The sequence below is a fragment of the Erithacus rubecula genome (assembly GCF_903797595.1).
Source record: "Erithacus rubecula genome assembly, chromosome: 3".
In the NCBI taxonomy this organism is placed as follows: domain Eukaryota; kingdom Metazoa; phylum Chordata; class Aves; order Passeriformes; family Muscicapidae; genus Erithacus; species Erithacus rubecula.
This window is the reverse complement of record NC_136689.1, coordinates 107,369,319-107,389,110: the sequence shown is the minus strand read 5'-3', so window position 1 is coordinate 107,389,110 and position 19,792 is coordinate 107,369,319. Positions and strand designations below refer to the sequence as shown.

At 41.5% G+C, this 19,792-nt stretch overlaps 1 protein-coding gene across 3 annotated transcripts in view; it reads left to right on the top strand.

Moving 5' to 3' along the window:
• The window catches only part of PRKDC (protein kinase, DNA-activated, catalytic subunit), a gene marked incomplete at its 5' end in the record, with an annotated part of 81,230 nt that extends 66,583 nt beyond the window's left edge, over positions 1–14,647 (top strand). For 2 of the 3 annotated variants that reach the window (XM_079299378.1, XM_079299377.1), the window contains 14 exons: positions 338–498; positions 1,861–2,072; positions 3,073–3,160; positions 3,892–4,035; positions 6,744–6,948; positions 7,530–7,597; positions 7,849–8,069; positions 8,374–8,466; positions 10,341–10,430; positions 11,588–11,659; positions 11,741–11,942; positions 12,381–12,569; positions 13,126–13,265; positions 14,281–14,647. In XM_079299378.1, the coding sequence (XP_079155504.1) occupies positions 338–498; positions 1,861–2,072; positions 3,073–3,160; positions 3,892–4,035; positions 6,744–6,948; positions 7,530–7,597; positions 7,849–8,069; positions 8,374–8,466; positions 10,341–10,430; positions 11,588–11,659; positions 11,741–11,942; positions 12,381–12,569; positions 13,126–13,265; positions 14,281–14,485 (2,090 nt within the window). In that variant the 3' untranslated portion in view covers positions 14,486–14,647. Of the gene's footprint in view, positions 1–337; positions 499–1,860; positions 2,073–3,072; positions 3,161–3,891; positions 4,036–6,743; positions 6,949–7,529; positions 7,598–7,848; positions 8,070–8,373; positions 8,467–10,340; positions 10,431–11,587; positions 11,660–11,740; positions 11,943–12,380; positions 12,570–13,125; positions 13,266–14,280 lie in introns of those variants that run through there. The other variant, XR_013773515.1, reaches the window with a different exon arrangement.
• Positions 14,648–19,792: the final 5,145 nt, after the last annotated feature.

Here is a 19,792-nt window from a genome sequence, read left to right as displayed (position 1 = left end):
ACTTTGGTGGATCATTGTAGTCTCACACATACTTGTGAGAAATATATCATATCCAGCAGATGCCTCCCTTGTTCCTTCCCAGACCTCAGCAGCCTTGTATTTAAAGCAGGCAAGATACCAGCAGTGATACAGCTTCCTGATAAAGCTAATCCTTACAGTCCCCAAGTACATGTGTTGCAGATGTGTGCAGTTCAAACAGATGGGAAGGAGAACAAAGTAAAAATACAAAATACACTTGAAAAAAATACTGAATTGTAAAGATGAATGTTTCAGATGATCAAAGACGTGAAACAAGTGATGGTGTTTCTGATAATTCTTGTTTAATGTCTCTTGGCAGAAATTAACACTGTGGATCTGCAGCAGTTCCCAGCTATTGTGGTAGAGAAAATGATAAAAGCTTTAAAACTGAATTCCAGAGAAGCCAGGCTGAGATTTCCTAGACTGCTCCAAATAATTGAAAGATATCCAGCAGAGACATTGGGTCTAGTGACACGAGAGGTTAGTTGCTTCAATTTTTCTGGCAGCAAATGTTGCTGTAAATCAAATTTTAAAGGTGGGGGTGGAGCTGGAGGTTGGATACGTAAAGAGGTTAGACTGGTAAGTTTTGCTTCAGGGAAATCAGATAAATTTTATTCCATCATTGTTCCTTGTCTTTTTTGTAAGTTACTGAGTCTAATTCATGTGGACAGAAAATTTTTCTTAGAAATTCAACTTTTTATCATTATTCTCATTCCAAATATTTTTTTGAGAGCTGCTGGAGAACAACTGTTGTATGCTTTGTCCTTTTTTTTTTTTTTCCTTCAGAACAATCTAAGTGCGCTGACAAAGGTGGTTAGCATTAGGGTGAGGAATGTATCTTATTCCTGTAGACTGAATTTCCTGTATACAGGAAGCCAGCAGTTTTTCCAGACTCATTCCATGTCACTCACCTTTCCCTGTCCTTCACTTCAGAGGTTGCTACAGCTTTGTCTTCCTTTGTATTTCCCCCTTCCTTCCTTCCTTCCTTCCTTCTACAACCTAGCTTTCCATAGCTGTTCCATGGCAGGATACCACGAGCCTTCCCTGCTGCTGTGGGACAGATAAATTGGGACCTTCTCTGTGACTCATGCCTGTTCCTGCCTTGGCCTGCCTGCCTTTTCAAGCCCATGTCATTGTGCTGCTGCTCCCAGAGCAACAGGCCCTTTCAGAGAAGGAACTCAAGTGAGGCAGAAACTTGGGTTAGTTATCCTAAGGAACTGAGAAAATAGCAGAAATGGCTGAGGTGCACAAGGTGTGGCCAAAGAGAAACACCAACAGTTCAAACAGAACCTGACACCAGCTGACAAATCTCACTCAGGAAGGGAGTTCACCTGGCATTTATTTGTCCTGTCCTCTGTCTTTCTGTGAAATAAATACTGGCAATCTGATCTTAAATTCTATTAGAAGCGCTTAAAGATTAACAAAGGACAAAACTGTGATAGGAGTTTGTGTTCTTCCTCCTGGTATTTTTTACTCAAACCAGGACTTGAACCCTATGGTATTGGAACTGAATTCCTTCAGATTTTTGAGTTGTTTGTATATGATGATCAAAAATTTTTGTATTGCATTCAGAGACAAAAGCTACAAGTTTGAGTGTAAAGCCTCATATTGATCACCAGGCTGCAAATCTTATAATGGAAAACCTATTAAGCACTAGTGGTAGTAGTAGTGATAGTAATAATTAAATCTGTGCTTCTTCAGGGGTTGTTTTGCACACCTAGTTGACATTTTCTGTTTCCTTGTTTATCTGACATGCTGCACCATGAGGCAGTTTTGTTTGTTTGCTATGCTTGGTATTTTTGAGGAGGACCAAAGATGAAAGCAGTGTCTGTGTTTTTGCAGCTTTCTTCAGTTCCCTGTTGGCAGTTCATTGGTTGGATTAGCCAGATGATGGCACTACTTGACAAGGATGAAGCAGTAGCTGTACAACATACTGTTGAAGAGATTGCAAATACCTATCCCCAGGCACTCATCTACCCTTTCATGATCAGCAGTGAAAGTTACTGCTTCAAAGATACTGCAACTGGCTGCAAGAACAAGGAGTTTGTAGAAAGGTGAATTTGCAATTGGAGTAATTCTTTTGTATATTTTTTATTCAGGAATTCAGATTCATTTATTTTTCCTACTCAACTCTTTTGTTTAGCAAGCACAAGAAATATTAGAGGGTATTCTTGAGTTTTCATTTAAAGGCCCAGAAATGCAATACATCAGCTCTGTCAGTGTCAGACATACTCAGGTTGGTAGCATGAAATTTCATTAAGTGTTGGGTACATATAGTCCCCAGGCTGTTGAAAGTTAAAAGTCTTCCCAAGATAAAACAGAAAGACTGCAGAGAGGCAACCCCTTTTTCCTTGTAATTCTATGGTATTGAACATTTATCATCTTTCTAATACCAAGAGGAAGCAGCTGTGTTTAAATAGAATAGGTGCTCATACCAGACTTCAGAGAGGGCAGTGAGATGGATGCATGTTATCTTGGGAATGACAGCTCTTGGCTGTGGTGTTCTCTGCTTATTCAGTGTGCAACATGCAGCTTCTCTTACAAGTCTTCCCTTGTCCCTTTTGGCATACAGTAACTCTTGAGTTAATCTTCAGGCAAAAATCAGTTTCTATCACACAGTGCTGTAGAACCACTCTTAAAAATTTTGAGTATAATTTTGCCTTTTTCTTAAATTTGATACATTTTCTGCATAAATTTTTGCTGAAAGTAGTAATACAAAGTCATATGTTTCACAGACAGTGTCACCCTTCAGTAACTGTCCTGACAGGGTGCATGGTCTGGTCAATGCCTGTGTCTGTTTCAAGCATGCTTTCCACTCACCCACCAAGTTCCTATTTTCATAGTAGGACATATAATTTAAGGACTGGGAGCTGTGTGGCTTATTTAGTCAACATATAAACAGTCATACACCCCAAGAGGGAATTCCAAGAGAGTTCTGCCTACCTACACCTGAATTATTTTATCAGATTCTTGTCTGTAGCAGACAGTCTAGATCATTGTTTATCTGCAGGTAGTTCCTGTTGCATTGTGATGCATTTTTCTCTTCTTTTAAAGGATCAAGAATAAGTTGGATAGAGGAGGAGTAGTTCAAGATTTTGTTCGCTCCCTGGAGCAGCTCTCTAGTCCTGTAATGATTTTCAGGGTAAAGGGTAATTTCCCCCTTCCCCTTCATTCCTCTCCCTCTGTTCAGAAGAGCAAGTACTGGGCAGAGCCTGACACAGTTCAGTTGACACCACAGCCACAGGAAGTGGTTCAGCCCAACACCAGCTCATGATGATGATGATGATGTTGGGGTGCTGTGAGCAGCTTTCACTGGTGCTGGACTCCCTCCCTTGTGCCAGCTGGATGTTCTGCTCTAGCCCTTTTCAGACTTCCCCTTCAGGGTCTCTGCCCTGCCCCACAGTCAGTGTTCCTTCATCATTCTGAAACCCTTACAGAATTATCATTTGTAGCCATCTTTAAAATTTTGGACTACTTGTGTTCAACTACTTATGTAGTACTTAAGTAAGTGCTTTGTACTTACTTGTGTTCTTATGCCCTTTCCCTGCTGGGCAGCCCTGTCTATGTTCTGACTTGTTTGTCCAAAGGATTCTTGTCCTATATTTGGTGCCACTTCTGGCCCCACAGAGGCTTTCTTAGCCCTAAACACTACAGTAATAAACTTAATTATCATCATAAAGTAGAAACATTTTATCAAGACACAGAATGAAAGGAAAATATTTCCATAGTCTTTGGTTGCTCTTTTGTCAAAACACACATAATATAGTCAATATTTGACTATTAGTAAATACAGTAACCCCAGTGCAATCTGAGTGGCCTACTGAAGAGCAAGGGTCAATACATCAGTACTCATCTGCTTTCTTCTCTTTGCAGGATTGGGCTGAGGATGTCAAAAATGAGTTGTCAAAACCTCAGAGAAACAAAAAGAAGCTTAAGGAAATGTATGAAGGGATGTACAAGAATTTGGGAGATTTGGAGGCTCCTGGCCTTGGATTGATGAGGAAAAGGTTTATTCAGGTATATGTGGTTACTGAGTAGTGTTGGCATCATACTTTTCTAGAAGGAAATAGAAAGTCAGAATAGAGAACCAGATCACAGCTTTTACAGGTGCTGCAGGACTTGATGAGACTTGATCTAGTCAGGAGTACAGGACTGGGATTTCTTTGCTAGAAGCCATGGACTTAACATAGTTCCCTTCCCACTTCTAACTGCCCTGCAGGGATAAATGTTCTGTCTTACACAGCTTCTACCTCTCCTGTCCTGCATGTTGCCAGGTTTATAGGACCTGGGCCTCTAATCATCCGTGGGAATCTGGCCTTGTTTTTTGTTCCCTGCTGCCAAGGATTTATGAGCACCTTAGGGAGTTTTGCTGTACTATGCTACTCAAATTTGTTGCCAATATGAAGTTACTTATACAGAAGAGTTACAACTGTGAAGAATTAAAGAAAAGACTTTACAAAAGTAACTGAATTCCAAAGTGGTGAAAATCAGGATAGAAATGAAGTGACATATGTGGTAAGAAAATGTAATTACCCTAATATAATTAGAAAGTCTGCATATTTTAGCTGACTATTGCAGTTCAAGAGCAAAGTCTTGATGATTCTTTCTGGATGAAAGCATCAGCTATGAAAACTCATGGTCAATCAAGAAAGAAAAGTGAATGTTCATCATTATTAAGAATAGAGAACTAACATGGATTTGTACATTGGCATAGCAGCCTTCTCTGACTCTTGCTTCTTGAACCTTATAGTCCTCCTCTGCAGTGTTCTCAGCACAGATACAGTAAAATTGTATGAGGTTCAAAGTGGCAAGAGTCTTCAGAGGTACAGAGTAACCACTTTTCAAGCAATTTTAGCATTCCTCCAATTGGAAAAGGTAAAATGATGCCAGATACAATAAAGCTCTTAACATCAGTCCCATGGCTGGACTTGGTGAACCTGAAGGTATTTTCCAACCCTAGCAATTCTGATCCTATCTGGAGTGCTGAACATGAAGTAAATACTCTGTAGAAGTGGCAGGCTCAGACCTGAGGAGTGTTTCCTCATTCAGCACACACTTAGGTGCTGGACTCCTGCTGCAGTGTATTAGGTGCTTTCATGGGTTCAAATAGCAGGTAAATAACACGGAGAGGGGGCAATGATTTGAGAGCTTTTCCATCCAAACGCACACTCCCGGGTTCAGAAATCCCCGAGCTGCAGATTGCTGAGGCCAGGAGAGAGATACTCGTGTAGAAGGAGGTTCTGACTGTAGTGTGTGTGCATAGCCCCGTGGCCAGGGCGGGGTGCCTCCAGCTCTCTCCCATTGTGGCCATCCTTGTGTCACATTAGCATTAGATAAACTAACCTGGTGTCTGCAGGGAGATTCCTTCCCCATGAGTGGGAAAGGTGGAGGATGAGAGTAAGGTGGAGTCGGAGGAGGTGAGGTGATAATGAAGCAGAAAGGGTAGTTGGGAGTTTAGGGGCACACTAGCTCTCTGAATGTGTTGCTGTGAGATAAGATGGGTCTTTGATGATAATGGTTTTAAACTTCAGAGTGGGGCATAAGAATGTGCAGGATGTGTCAGGGTGGGGGTAGGGAGAGGGGAGTGCTATACAGGGTACGTGCACAGCAAGGGACTTTGCAGGCACAAGCACAAAGGCTGGTTGCATTATTTGTGTGCCCACACAAAAAAAATTCCACGGCTCTTTAAAACGCTGAAATGTGCAGTATTAGAGGATACAGGGAGAAGAGCAAGAGAGATGCTGGAGAAGGATATCAGGGTTGTTCCCCTCTGTTCAAGGGAAGAGGGAGAGCAGAGAGTAGCTGCAGAAGAGTCAAGGCGATGGTGCACAGGCTCTGAATTCTTTGCTTTCACCATGCATTATTAATAAGAAACAAAGTGTGCTGTGAGAATAACTATATCCTTTCTAGTATCCTTGCTGGGGAAAAAGCAAGTTATGCTCTTGACTGACATATAAAATTGCTCTACTAATGGAGTCCTTCAGGCTCATAACCTGGAAATAGATTTAGGGATAATGATGTTGTTAGCTGTAGCAGTCTCCTCAAAAGGATGATGTTTTTTGTATTTTCATTTACTACACTGAAATAGCTGTGTCTTCCTAGCTTGGTACAAAAATGATCAGGCAGTAGAATAAAAACATCTTTCCAAGCCATTAATACTTGGCTGAAGAAGGAGCATTTGGTTTTTCTAGAACCTTGAATTATGAACACAGGAAGTCAACTCAGTTAACTCTTTGTAGATAATACTTACTTTGTTCATTAAATGGATCCATATCCAAATCTTAGCTTTTTTCCTTTATCAGGATATTTAAAATACTTTAAAATATGGTTTTATACATTTTATGTCCAAAATTATTGCTAGGCAGTAATAAATCCATTAATAATAAGTACGATAGTAAATAAAACTTGTAAAACGTTTCATAGAGTCACGGAATGATTTGGCTTGGAAGGGACCTTAAAAGATCATCTGGTTCCAGCACCCCTGCCATGGGCAGGGGCACCTCCCACTAGACCAGGTTGCTCAGGGTCCCATCCAACTTGGCCTGGAACACTTCCAAGGGATGGGCATCCACAGCTTCTCTGGGCAACCAGTTCTGGTTTTTATTAATAATTTCTTGCTAATATCTAAAGAACCCATATATATAGATAGGAAGGCACCCTTTTGGTGCTCTTGGGTAGTTTCTAACACTGTGTAAACAGGATTGTTTTCTATAAATGGTTGTTAGGCTTTTGGGAAGGACCTGGATCATCATTTTGGAAGAGGTGGTTCAGAACTCGTGGATATGAAGACTAGTGACTTCGATGTGATTGCAGCTTCTCTCTATTCAAAAATGAACAAAACCCATAAAGAACCTGGGAACCTCAAAGAATGTTCACCATGGATGAGTGAATTCAAAGCTGAGTTCTTGAGGAATGAGCTGGAGGTTCCTGGTAAGTTCCCTTTCAGTGTTGACAGTGATTTGTCCCTTAGAAGAAAGTTGCTCTTGAGCTTTATTTCTTATATTGGCTATATGACCCCTCTTTCTGGCCTTAAGCCTTATCTGGCCTTACTTGAAATACTTATTGTTCCCTCATTATCTCTCAAATCCATTCTTAAGCTGTAGTCCTGATTTTTAAAATTGTATCTAAGCTAGTATCTCTTACCTAAGAATTTAGTATTTTTCTAAAGGCCTGACTCCAGGAAATCTGATCTAGAATTTTCTAAAGGTCTGACTCCAGGAAATCTGATATATAAATCCAATACATGTTGAAATCCAGTTTAAAAAATGTTGTGTCTTCTGAAACCACCAAGAACTTGATTCTAACAGCTAAACAAGGAAAGGGTATCAGTGATTCACAGATAAAATCATATTGTGTGTATGTTGGATCTTTCTTACACATTTAAAAATATTTTCTTCATAGTTGCCATTCTACCAATTTGACAAAACATTTGGATGTGTGTTCTGGTATTAAATACACTTTAAAATAACACCAGGCTATGTACTAATATTTTTTTTCCACTACCACTTCAGGTCAGTACGATGGAAAAGGGAAACCACTGCCAGAGTACCATGCAAAAATCTCTGGATTTGATGAACGGGTATGTTTTTAAGATTGGGTCAAAATCCTGTGTGGTATAAATCTGTGTCCATATACCATTTGAAGAATTTGGTAGTAGCAGGGTCATTGCTTGTTTACACATCTTGCAGCATACAAAGGAAATTTGTTTTTCTAATTGAGTAACTTGATTATGTCATCTAGGAATGACAGATGCACTGAATTCCAGTGATGATTCTGTAAGATCAAGTCTTCTGTCACAAAGATTTTTCTTTTTCCTGTTATTTTTCCAAGATCAGTGTGATGGAATCCTTGAGGAAGCCAAAGCGTATAACAATCCGAGGCAGTGATGAGCAGGAATATCCTTTCCTTGTCAAAGGTGGCGAAGACCTGCGGCAAGACCAACGCATTGAGCAGCTCTTTGATGTCATGAACATCATCCTTTCCCAAGATGCCACCTGTAGCCAAAGAAATATGCAGTTAAAAACTTACCAGGTCATCCCCATGACATCAAGGTAGGCATTTATCTTGAAGGGACAGAAATCCTTATGTTAACATACATTAATTTGGGATGTTGGAAAGTGGGAATTCTGTGCCAAATTCAGATTGAGTGTTTGGTCCTTGGCTTAATTTATTTTTTTTTTCCTTTTTCTTCTAAGCAACACTGAAATTGCTTTGTCTGGAAACTGCTTTTCATAGTATATTGAAATTGTTAGCTTTTAATCTTAACAGGCACTAGAATGTATTTCTTCCCATTTGTGGTGTTCCTCTAAAGTTCAGCTCTGAGCTACTTGTTATCTCTGACTTACTTTATTCCAGACTGGGACTCATCAAGTGGCTGGAAAATACTTGTACCTTGAAAGAATTCCTTAAAAATAGCATGTCTGAAGAGGAAGATACCAGTTATAACAGGTGATGCTTGGTTTAGCTGTCTGCCCTAATAGAGACCACTACTAATGGGCTTTTAGATAACTGTTAGTCCTGTGGCAGGATTTTTTTTTCTTTTTTCTTTTAATTAAAGAATATAGGAAAAGCACTTACAAGCAAGGAGGCAGTTTGTACTTCCTGACCCAAATTACTAATTGGCAACTGTTTGTTTAATGAGTGCCATTGTAGCTGGAATATCCTCCACCCAGCTTGTTTAAACAAGAGGCTTATAATTATAATCATGTGTGACGTCATTATCATCACCATTTCCTTATCAGCAGATTGATTTTACAAGCAGAGGATTTTGATCTCTTGATTTGATCAGGCAGGAAATGGACTTAAGTCAATGGGGGGCAGGGGAAGGGAGTAGAGACAGCTATTCAGAATCTGAGTTCAGCAGTGAGTTAGTGATAGGGGGTGGAAATTGGCAGCAAACGCACAGAACACCACTGTAACAGAGCACTCTCTGATTTGATACAAATGCTGGGTTTGAATAAATCATATTGCTTTCTTGTGATTATAATTGTAGGTTTAATATTGTAAAATTTATTTAATTCTGGCATTTCAGCCAAGTTCTTTCCTGAAGTTTAGAAATGTGATTTAATTTACAAATGTGGTTCTTAGTTACATAATCTCTGTTTGGGTTTGTCTGAGTGTTGTTGTCATCATTTATTTTTACTAGTTAACATTTATGGGGCAGATTGGAGGAAACTCCAGCGTGGAGGTTGGACTCCAAAGAGTCTTTATTTCCATGGTTATTTGATTTGTGAGCAGTTTAGGAACTGCTAGAGTTCCTGCATTACTGCTGTCTGATTCACTGCTGGGAACAGCAGTGGTATTATGTTGATCTCAATTCACTGAGTGGGAAAGTGAAGGAAGATTCACATGGAACCATCTTGTGAGGGGAGGAAATTTATCATATGCTCAATGTATAAGATCAGTATCTTTCTAAAACGAGATCATAATTTATTTAAAAGAAAAACTTTATTGTATGTATAGACATTAATATTTTGCCATATGTTATTCAGTCAAGAATATAAGACATTTTATATTGAGCTGTGGTTAAGTTGCAGCACTCACAAATGAAAATTTTGGTTGGGGTGAGGGGGAGCAACTTCCTGAATTTTTGAAATCCTTTTCTTTATCCCAAAGTGATGGGCTACAGTCTGTAACTGATAAATGCTTCTTAAATGGGAATGACATTCTCCATCTCAAAACATGCTTTGGAAGGAAGAGAGAAGGTGACTGCTCTGCTAAGTTGCTGCCTCTCTGAAATAGAAGTTTAAAGTCTGATGTATTGAGTTAACATGGGAGAAAAATACCAAATTGTCTCATAAGCAGTGCAGCTAAATAATGCTGGCTTCTGATTAATACCCTAAGTTCAAGCACCCATTCCTCCTCTCTTGTGCACACTGAGGAGATACCAAGCTGCCTTCCTGCATTCCCAGCTCATTTGGAAGGACAAAGGGCAGCAAGTACTGTGGTGAACTGCATAATGCTTCTCAAAGGCTACAAGACTGTCAAAAATTTCCCTTTTCCTCCCTGGAGAAATTATTTTGGATCTTTCTTCTGGAGGTACTCACAGTGCCTATTGAAAAATTAACACCTTTGAGATGTGTAATCTTCTGTCAGATATGACTGAAGTGTGTTCAAAGCTGGGGCATAGGAGATGAATAGATCAGCCTATACTCTGCATAAACTTCATTTCCATAGCAAGGCTAAAATTAACATAGTGTGTAGCTTCCTGACTTTGGCTAGAAATCTCATGGGTCAGAGCAGCACACAGCCTCTGGATAATCAGATAGAGAGTGGTGAGATACAGGGAAATCATCTTTTTTTTTTTTTTTTTTAATCCCTAGCTCCAGAGGACCTCGTGCTACCTATTCTGAGTGGCTTTCCAGGATGGGTGGGAAAGCACAGGGCATCTCTCGATACCTTGCTATGTACAGGTAGGTTTCAAAAGAGAACTGCATGTGAAATACAGAAGCTGGAGTGTGCACACACACAGATGTAGAAATTCCAGGAAAAAAAGTATGATCTGCATTATGATATGATGGTTTGATGTGATTTCTGCTCATTTTACTGCCTTGTCTTCCTGGATATGCTTTGCAAAATTCCTCTAGCCAAAAATCCTCCCAGAGTACAGGAATGCTTCCAGAATCTTGCTCACTTCCTTTAGAAAGTGTCTAGAAGCAGATGCTGCTCTTCAACTTTATTTTCTAGGCGTCTTGTTCCTGATTATGCAGTTAGGTAGGCTGCCTCAGAGCCTGAGCATCTGCTGGAGTTGGACAGAGAAAATCACCATGATTCACTGAGAATTGAAGAATATTTGGTGGTTTAGGTTCCCAACTTGAGCATCTTCTCAGAGGAACTTCCACCCCTACCTAGATCTAGCACTGTGGATAGTAAAGTGAAGTGTCCAGAGCATTTCTTATAAGCTCAAAACCTGCTTAAGCAAGTGTCTTGTTTTCTAAAGGAAAACTTTGTCTCGTTTAACTGAATTAATACTTGTATTCAGATCCAGAATGTGCTTTTATAGTTATTCCCAATCACCCCCACTCATCTTCAGTCTGCTGCATCAAAGGGCTGTCCTCTATTTCTCAACTCTACTCCTTTCAGAGGGAAGTAGAGTGGAAGGAAAGCACCTGTCACATTTCAGCTCTCACAAGCATTCAGAACTGGATATGGGCTAGGACAAAGCCTTCTGCCCCAAATCTGCATGCATGAGTGCCCTCAGCACTAGTTCTGTAGTTCTGTTCCTTCCCCTCTGCTGCACTACTTCCTAGTGTCAGGACAGCCTCAGCCTGCTGCTGAGAGATGTAACTGGGGTCTTAATTCCTCTGCATGGAAGAGACTGTCCAGCCTGTTTGCATTGCTTTATTAAAACCTAACCCACCAACTTAACTGGGAGGAAAATACACAAAAAATTTTAGAAATTTAAGATGGGACACTTCTAATATCAGATGAAATTTGGGGGTGAACCCTTTGTGCCTTGCTGTGCTGTTTTTACTGGAGTGGGCACTGCACACTGCTGAGTTTATCTTGACTTTGACCATCCAGCAGGCTGTTATTTCAGCAGCCCCTTTATTCCTGCACTCCTTTGCAGAAATGCCAGCCGTACAGAAGCAGTGACATCCTTCAAGGGCAGGGAGAGCAGCGTTCCAGAAGACCTGCTGCGGTAAGTGCTGCTGATGGCTGCACATTGTGAAACCAACGCTGGTGTTTCTGTGCTTTCAACGAGGGGTTCTGTTTCTTTCAGGCGAGCCTTTGTGAAGATGAGCACATCCCCCGAGGCCTTCCTGGCCCTGCGCTCCCACTTTGCCAGCTCCCATGCACTGATGTGCATCAGCCACTGGATTCTTGGCATTGGAGACCGCCATCTGTCCAACTTCATGGTTAACAAGGAGACAGGTGGCATGGTGGGAATAGACTTTGGATACGCTTTTGGTGCAGCCACGCAGGTATTTGTTTTCAACTAATTTGTTACAGCTTTGTGCATTTGGTTTGTGTGATTACACCTGTGTTCTCAGTACTAAATTTGATGCTTTTCAGGTTCCCGTTGTTCTGGTGCAAAATAATCTTTGCAAGTTATTTCTAGTCAATTGAATAAAATATCTGAGTCCGGATATTCTCAAACAAGCAGTGAGCTATGGAAGTCCACAGACACAATATGGTGGTATTTTACATAGTTCAGCCATGTTTTCAACCACTGTCACTGAATACTCATGACTAGAGCTTTGATGTCACAACTTGGTTCAGTTCTACTTTTGCATGTTATTTTCAGTGAAGTGGCAAAGAGGGTTTCAAATCTTAAGAAGAAGAAAATATTCCCGTTTAACCCTTCAGTTCCAAGGCTTCTTACTTCTTGTTTTCTTTTGACTGTCCTTCCCCTTGGCTAGTTCTTGCCTGTGCCAGAGTTGATGCCCTTTCGCCTGACTCGCCAGTTTGTTAATCTGATGATGCCAGTGAAAGAGTGGGGACTCATTTACAGTGTGATGGTGCATGCCCTGAGGGCTTATCGTTCAGATCCAGACCTCCTCATCAGCACCATGGATGTGTTTGTAAAAGAGCCTTCTTTGGACTGGAAGGTGGGGTTTTGTCATCTTTCACTTTTCTTCCTGTGAAAATTCTTAAACTGTTATAAGAATAAAACTGATGAAAAAGGAAGTATTCCTTGAGGCTCATTCTCAGTACTCCTTTTATCTTTCTTTGTTTTATTAAGTTCTTAGAGAAACTGAACTCTAAAGTATTTAAAATGACAGAATTCTATATTGATGCACAAAAATATGTCTGTGTTATCAGTGTACTGTTCTTCATCTTTCATGATAAACCTAAAGAAGTGGATAACTCTCTTATGGCACCAGCATAAATATTTTCAACTTTTTGCATTCACCCTCTTAATTTACATAACAGCACTGTAGATATCAAACTAATAGTTACAGAGAAAAAAATCTGAAACTAGTTGCACTTCAGTAACTTCAGCTGTAAATTAAAATCATAGGCAAGTTAGATATTATCTCACTGCTTTGTCCTCCACTGCATCTGCAGTTAAAATACTGGCTTGACTTGCTGTGATCTGCGGCTTAAAAGCCTTTTTCAAGTGTGTGATTTATGATAAATGGGACAAATGTGTTTTCTCCTTAGAACTTTGAACAAAGACAGCTGAAAAAAGGAGGCACATGGATTAAGGAAATAAACACAACTGAAGTAAACTGGTACCCTTTGCAAAAGGTCAGCTATGTCAGAAGAAAGCTTACAGGTGCCAATCCAGCAATAATCACTTGGTAAGATGCTCTCCTTCTGCTTTACACTGCTCCACTAAGAGCTTGGGAAGGCTCCTGTGTCAGATTTTGCTCCCTTTGCATAGAATGGCAGCTAGGAAAAGAGAAGAGACAGGGCAAAATTTCAGCAAACCTTCTGTCAGAATCATTTTGGTCCACGTACAAGCTCTCTGAATCACCCTGCCAGCCAAAACACCAGATATCTCCCTGTGAGTTTTCTTGCTCCAGCTCAGGCCTTCTGAGCAGTTTTACTGCTCCTGGCAACACATGCCTTCCCTCCCTGTCAGGCTGCTTAATCTCATACTCCTCAGGCCCACTGTTCTTTATGTTTGTCTCCACTGCTTTTAGGGTAGGAATAATATTTAAATTAATGTATGCATCTGGTGGAGGATTGCTTGAAATAGAACCTGTACCAGCTGTAGGGGAGGCATGGAGGAAAGCTGCTTATAAGAAACATCAAATTCAAATCTGGTGGCATTCTCAGGTTATTTATGTCAGTTTGGCTCAAACCAGAATGTCTTTTAAGTTCAGTTAAAAGTACAATTAATCCCTTCCATCCTCTCTTAAAAAGTCATTTTGGATTAATCAGGGGAGAGACAGAAAAGCAAAGAAAGCAAGCCTGTTTTAAAACCATACAAATATTGAAAAGTGCAGGATTTGGGAGGAGTCCCTTTTGCGGTCAAGGCTGAACTGGAAAAGGCAGCAAAATACTTGTTATAGACACAAATCAGGAGAGCAGGTAAAGAGATCAACAGCTTGGATGTGAACTGCTGCATCCTTCTTTCAGCTGGAGACCTTTGACAAACCTGGCATATTCATGGTAAATATCCACTACTGAAGAGCCCCTGAAACCACCAGTCTTCACTGCCCAGGTCTTCTACAGCTCTTGAGCAGCCACCCCATCTTGATCTCAATTCAAGCTTTATTTTTCAAGTGGTGTTTTGTATTTAAAAACCCATCTCAGATTTTTTTGCTTGTTTCTTTTAGTAAGAGCTTATTTTTGTGTTCTCAATTTCAGCGATGAGCTGCGCCTGGGCTATGAGAAGTCTCCTGCTTATAATGATTTTGCAGCTGTGGCTCGTGGTAACCCTAATCATGATCTCAGAGCCAAAGAGCCCGAGGATGGACTTTCAGAGGAGACCCAAGTGAGATGCCTCATTGATCAAGCAACAGACCCCAATATTCTTGGCAGAGTCTGGGAAGGATGGGAACCCTGGATGTGAGGAACTGCCATCTACAATCCTGTCTGCCAAGGGACCTGTACCCTAAAACACAGCTGCAACCAGATCAGAATTTTAAGGCCAAAAAGAAATAAACCTCTTAACTATTTTTATCACTGGTTAACTTGACTAGTAGAAAAAAATAAACTTTTTGTATTAAAGCTATATTCAAACAATGATTTTTGTTTCTTTTTTAAAAGTTATTTTTCTTGTGTGCAGTTCTGTAACAAAGCAGCTTTATTGTCTTTGTGTTAAAATCAATGTAGAAAGAACTGGAGAGGCTGTAGAGCTTAAAGATTTATTTGAAAAGCACTGAAATCCCTCAGTGGAAAGCACAAAATCATACCCTGACAATCTGTGGGCATCAGTGTAGTGATGTAGTGAGTCTGTGCTGTTCTTTTGCAGAGACCTTGATGGCAATAAACTGAAACCATTCTACAGCCACATACTATGTGTAGTTAAAACTTGAAGATCAGTAGTGTTCGTGGACCACATGGTGAAATTAAACAGAAAAGGTCTCTTAGCTCTAGATAACACCTAAAGTATCTGAACAGCTTTTTCATTACTGGATAACAAGGTAGTAATGATGAGACTGTTTTTAGCAATTAGAGGTTATACCCTGTTATCTTTGTCCTTTGGAAGTCTGCACTGCTCACACTGTTTTATTTCCAAATTATTGTTTGGCCCAAGCCAGAAGTATTCACTGCTGTCAGAGCTGAGCACGGTAAGCTTATAACTGCAGCACAGCACAGGAATGTCTACTGCACTTTGGAATGTGCATATTCCAAACCATGGAGCTTCTGCCAGATGTGACTTTGTGTCCAGCAGCCAGTTCTCAGGTGTGCTGGGTTTGGCTGGGATTGAGCTCATTTTCTTCCTAGTAGCTGAAGTGGGGCTGTGGTTTGGGTTTGTGCTGGGAACAGTTGACAGCACAGGAATGTTTCATTATTGCTGAGCAGAGACAAGGCTGCTGTGCCTCTCACACCATGAGGAGTCCAGGGCTGCACAGCTGAGCCCGACTGACCCAAGGCTGTCACACCCCATGGGCTGCCATGCTCAGCACCTGGAGCTGGGGGAAGGAGGAGGAGGAGGGGAGGATATTCAGTGTTGGTGTTTGTCTTCCCAAGTCTCCATTGTCCCAGCTTTCCTGGAGGGGCTGACCACCAGCCTGCCCATGGGAAGCAGTGAATGAATTCCTTGCTCTGCTTTGCTTGTGCACAGCTTTTGCTTTAGCCAATTGCCCATCTTGATCTCAGCCCCCCAGTTTTCTCACTTTCCAGTTCTCTCTGAGGGGATTGAGGAGCAGCTCTGTGGGGCTGAGCTCCCAGCTGAGGTTAAACTGCACAGGGGCAGTGAGGGAGAAAGAATTCTCTCAAACACCACTGTTGTTCATTACCCAGATTTACTGTAGGATATAGATTTAATTGAGGCTTTTAATAATTATCATAAAGGGTGTAATAAAAATTAGTCTTTGCCCTTTCACTGCCTACAAGATTTCCCTCCTGCCTCTGTGGCAGTGGGGCAGTTCTGGTCTCGCTGAGGGCCACGTCTGCTGCTGGCACCAGTCTCAAATCTGTCAGCTGGAGAGTAAAGAAATCTGCCTTCTGGATGCAGCTCCATGAAAAACTCACAACGAGGACGATTTCTGAGGCCTAAAGAACAGGGAGGGAGCTTGTCTGCTTCCAATACTTTCCAGCAACAATTGCTATTTGTTACCTTTCTTCTTAATAAACATGCTCAATGGTTTATGTCAATAGTGTTATAAATCAAGAAATTCAAAATGGTTTTATCACTTTATTAATTTAAAATATTGTTAGGATGTTTTTTTGTAGAGGAAACATTTAAAAATAACAATAAACTTTAAGCTGTAGACCTCATTTCAAAAGTTAATTTAGGGCACTTTAGTCACAAATTTACCCATTTATAGAGATTATAATTAGTGGACAGTAAGTGGGGTTTTTTTTAATGGAAGAGTTTGATACAGTCTGTTTTTATATACACTATATAAGATGTCATGGTGTTATATGCTTTTGATCTCTGCTAACAATTAAGACTGCAATCTTATGACTAAAACTTGGTCAAGTGAGGTACACTGGCTTTCATGCTGTCACTATACAAATATAAGAAAGTTTAAAGCACAATAAAAAAGGCAACATAAAAAGGCAAGGAGCATTTAGAAATTAAGTGGCTGGGTGTATGAGGTGTTTAATGGCACTTCTGGTACATACCTCAGATAGTTATTGGGTACTTTGACCTGCACTGCAGAGGACAAAGTTTAGGTTTATACTTTAACGAGGCTCTTCTCGTAGGACTTTTGATATCCTCAGCAACAGCAGCTGTTTGTGCACAGCAGGGCTCCCTCCTTGGCCTTTGGGGAGTGGGAGTGCAGGCTGGCCCTTCCTGGGGAGGGGGCTGGGGGTCACCACCCCGTGTTCTCTGCTCCCTGAGGTCCCTGGTGCACAGCCCTCAGGCTGGGGCTGAAACCTGTGAGACAGAAGTGACACTGGCTGACAACACGGTCATGACAATTTGCATAGTTAAAAGCTCCATTTTGGCCCTGGAATAAGTGCAATAGTGGAAAGCCTCGGCTACACCAGCCCTTATTAGTCATGTGTTTGTCAAGCTCGTGTCAGCTGAGGCACAAAGCAAGAGGCTGTTGGGTCTTTAACACAGACACATCCTGTGCAGAGCAAGTGGAGTTCCCCTAACTTTCTTTAGGGAGCTTTCACCATGTAGCTGAATGGTCCTGGAAATAACCTCCTACACATGTGAATGGCAGCTGCTGTCCCCAGGCCTGGCTGCTCTCAGTAAGATGCAGCACCTAAATGGGAAGGCTGGAGCCAGGCTGTGAAGCAGCAAGGAAGGCACTGGCACAATGCAAACCTCTCATTGCTGGGCTCAGTGCTTTACAGGGTGGGTTCATTTGGCTCCCAGAAAAGAGTTAAGATGATGTGAAGATCAGAGTCAGAAACTGCTTCAAGTCTCATGATGCAAAACAGAACTTGGGAGCTATTCACAAGTACAGCAGAATATTTCCTTCTCAGATTAAATAACCAGATGGATGGGCACTATATCTGGAAATCCATTAGTTGTATCTGAAAAGTTATGTAAAACATTAGCATACATTCTCACTAGGTTTTTCTTAGAGTATAGAATGACGTTGTGTTTAAGCTAATCCTTACCATCCCTGCCAATCTTGTAATTTCCCTCTAGCCAAGAATAACAGTACTGCCGAATCCAGAGGAAAACTCTGGAACTGCCACCTACTGTCTCCTTTCCCAGCTGACAGAGAGGTTCCTGCATGCTGCTTCTTGTGCTCAGGATTTTCCCCCTTAGTTCCCACCACTGCCCCCGTGTTATCTTGTGGCTGAGAGGTGATACAGCACCTGCACACATTTGGGGACAGGAAGGAGCCTACGAGCTTTCCACAAAAACAATGAATTTGGCTCATATTCAGACATGGAATAAGGAATTTCCTACAGCTCTTCTGGTCTCACACTTAGAGGTTCAGCCAGCTGCTTCTAAAAGTAAGCATCTATATATAGAGACACTTCTTCCCAAAATTCTTATTTTTTTAAAATCAGGGGTAAGGATTGATTACCTCTGCTTTAAAACTTTTTTTGCCCTGAGGCTGAGGGTCTGCTGAGTCACTTTATTAATACTGTGCCTCATTTGGAAATTACATGGACTTTAAAATTTCATTTTTAAGTTATGCTGCCTGTAAGAAATGGCACCTCCCCAGAAAGCTCACACCCTGGTAGGTACCTCCAGCATCAAGTGGTGTCACTGGTCTTGTAGAAAAACTACCAAAGAGCCACACCTTATGTCAAACAAAGATGTGTCCAGAATAGGGTGTTTAGAGGGGTATTTTCTTGTAAAGAGGTTGGGAAGTGTTTTGGGCCACAGAGATGATCAGAGAGCTGAAGCATTTCTCCAGTGAAGGCAGGCTGAGAGGTTGTTCAGTCTGGGGAAGAAAAGGTTCTGGGGAGACCCTATTGCAGCATTTCAGTTTCCATTTCAGTGGGAAAGATGGAGAGGGACTTTTTATCAAGGTCTGTAGTGACAGGACAAGGAGGAATGGGTTTAAACTGAAAGTGGTTAGGTTTATATCAGATATTAGGAGGAAATTTTTCACTGTGAAAGTGATGAGACACGGGAACAGTAAAAAGGTGTGGATGCCCTATCCCTGGGAGTGCTCAAGGCCGGGTTGGATGGGACTCTGAGAAACCTGATCTAGTGGAAGTTGTCCTGGCCCATGGCAGGAGAGTTGGAACTGGATGATCTTTAAGGTCCCTTCCAACCCAAACCATTCTGATAACATGAAGGAGTGGCCATAAGGGAATGGGAAAGTTTTGGTTACAGTTTCCACATTATTTTCAGGGTGGAGTTTTTTCTTCATCTTTTTCTTTCATCTTTTGGGATAGAAGAGGATAACATTGACTCTACTTGTCCATTACACTCACAGTAAATTATACCACACAAGATTTCATTTGATTACACAGAGGATGTAGCTGTCAATTTGATCATGTGAATGGATGTTCATGCAAAACCTGTATCAGGAAAAAGTTCTGAGTGAGAAAACAAGGAGCACAGGTTCTGAGAATTTTGCTGCAGAAGGACTTGGCCTTTTGGGAGCCTGGTACGTGGAGGATATTACTCAGCAGCCACAGGTGCAGCTGGACAAACCCAGCCTGGGTTTGACACCATTGGGGCTTAAATGCCTGCAGAGACAAAACACAGAGCTTCAACTAAATGAGCTAAAAGGAAAAATCTTTTACATTACCATCAAGTTCTTCAGCTGCTGAGTGCAGGGAGGCCACAGGCAGGATGAGTGCAATGATGTCCAAGTACAGTACAAGTAACAAAGTACTGTGGCAGTGCTGCAGGACAAGGGACAGGCATGAGCCCTGGCAGAGGTGGCACGAGCAGGCAGCAAGGGGCTGTCCAGCAGTCACTGTGCTGGCTGACAAGAGCCAACACCAACCTCAGACAGGTACTGTCCCTCAGGCAGGTTTTTGACTCTCCCCAGACAACTTGTACCTCCTCATTTACGTGTCCCACTCCCTTGTCAGTCCCCATGTGCCATTGCTGGCTTCCAGCTGATGAATGAAAGCATAGTGGCATTCCTGCTGCTTCTTGCAGAGAAGAAAAATGCAGCAAACCAGTCCTCCATCTTTTTGCCCCGTGTCAGCTTGATCTTTACCCATGAATCCCCCAGGACCTGATGTCCTGCTGGTGCTGTCTCAAGCCCATAATATCAAGAGCAGAGAAGGGCTCCTTAGGCTCTCCAGGACTAGCATGGCCTTGCCA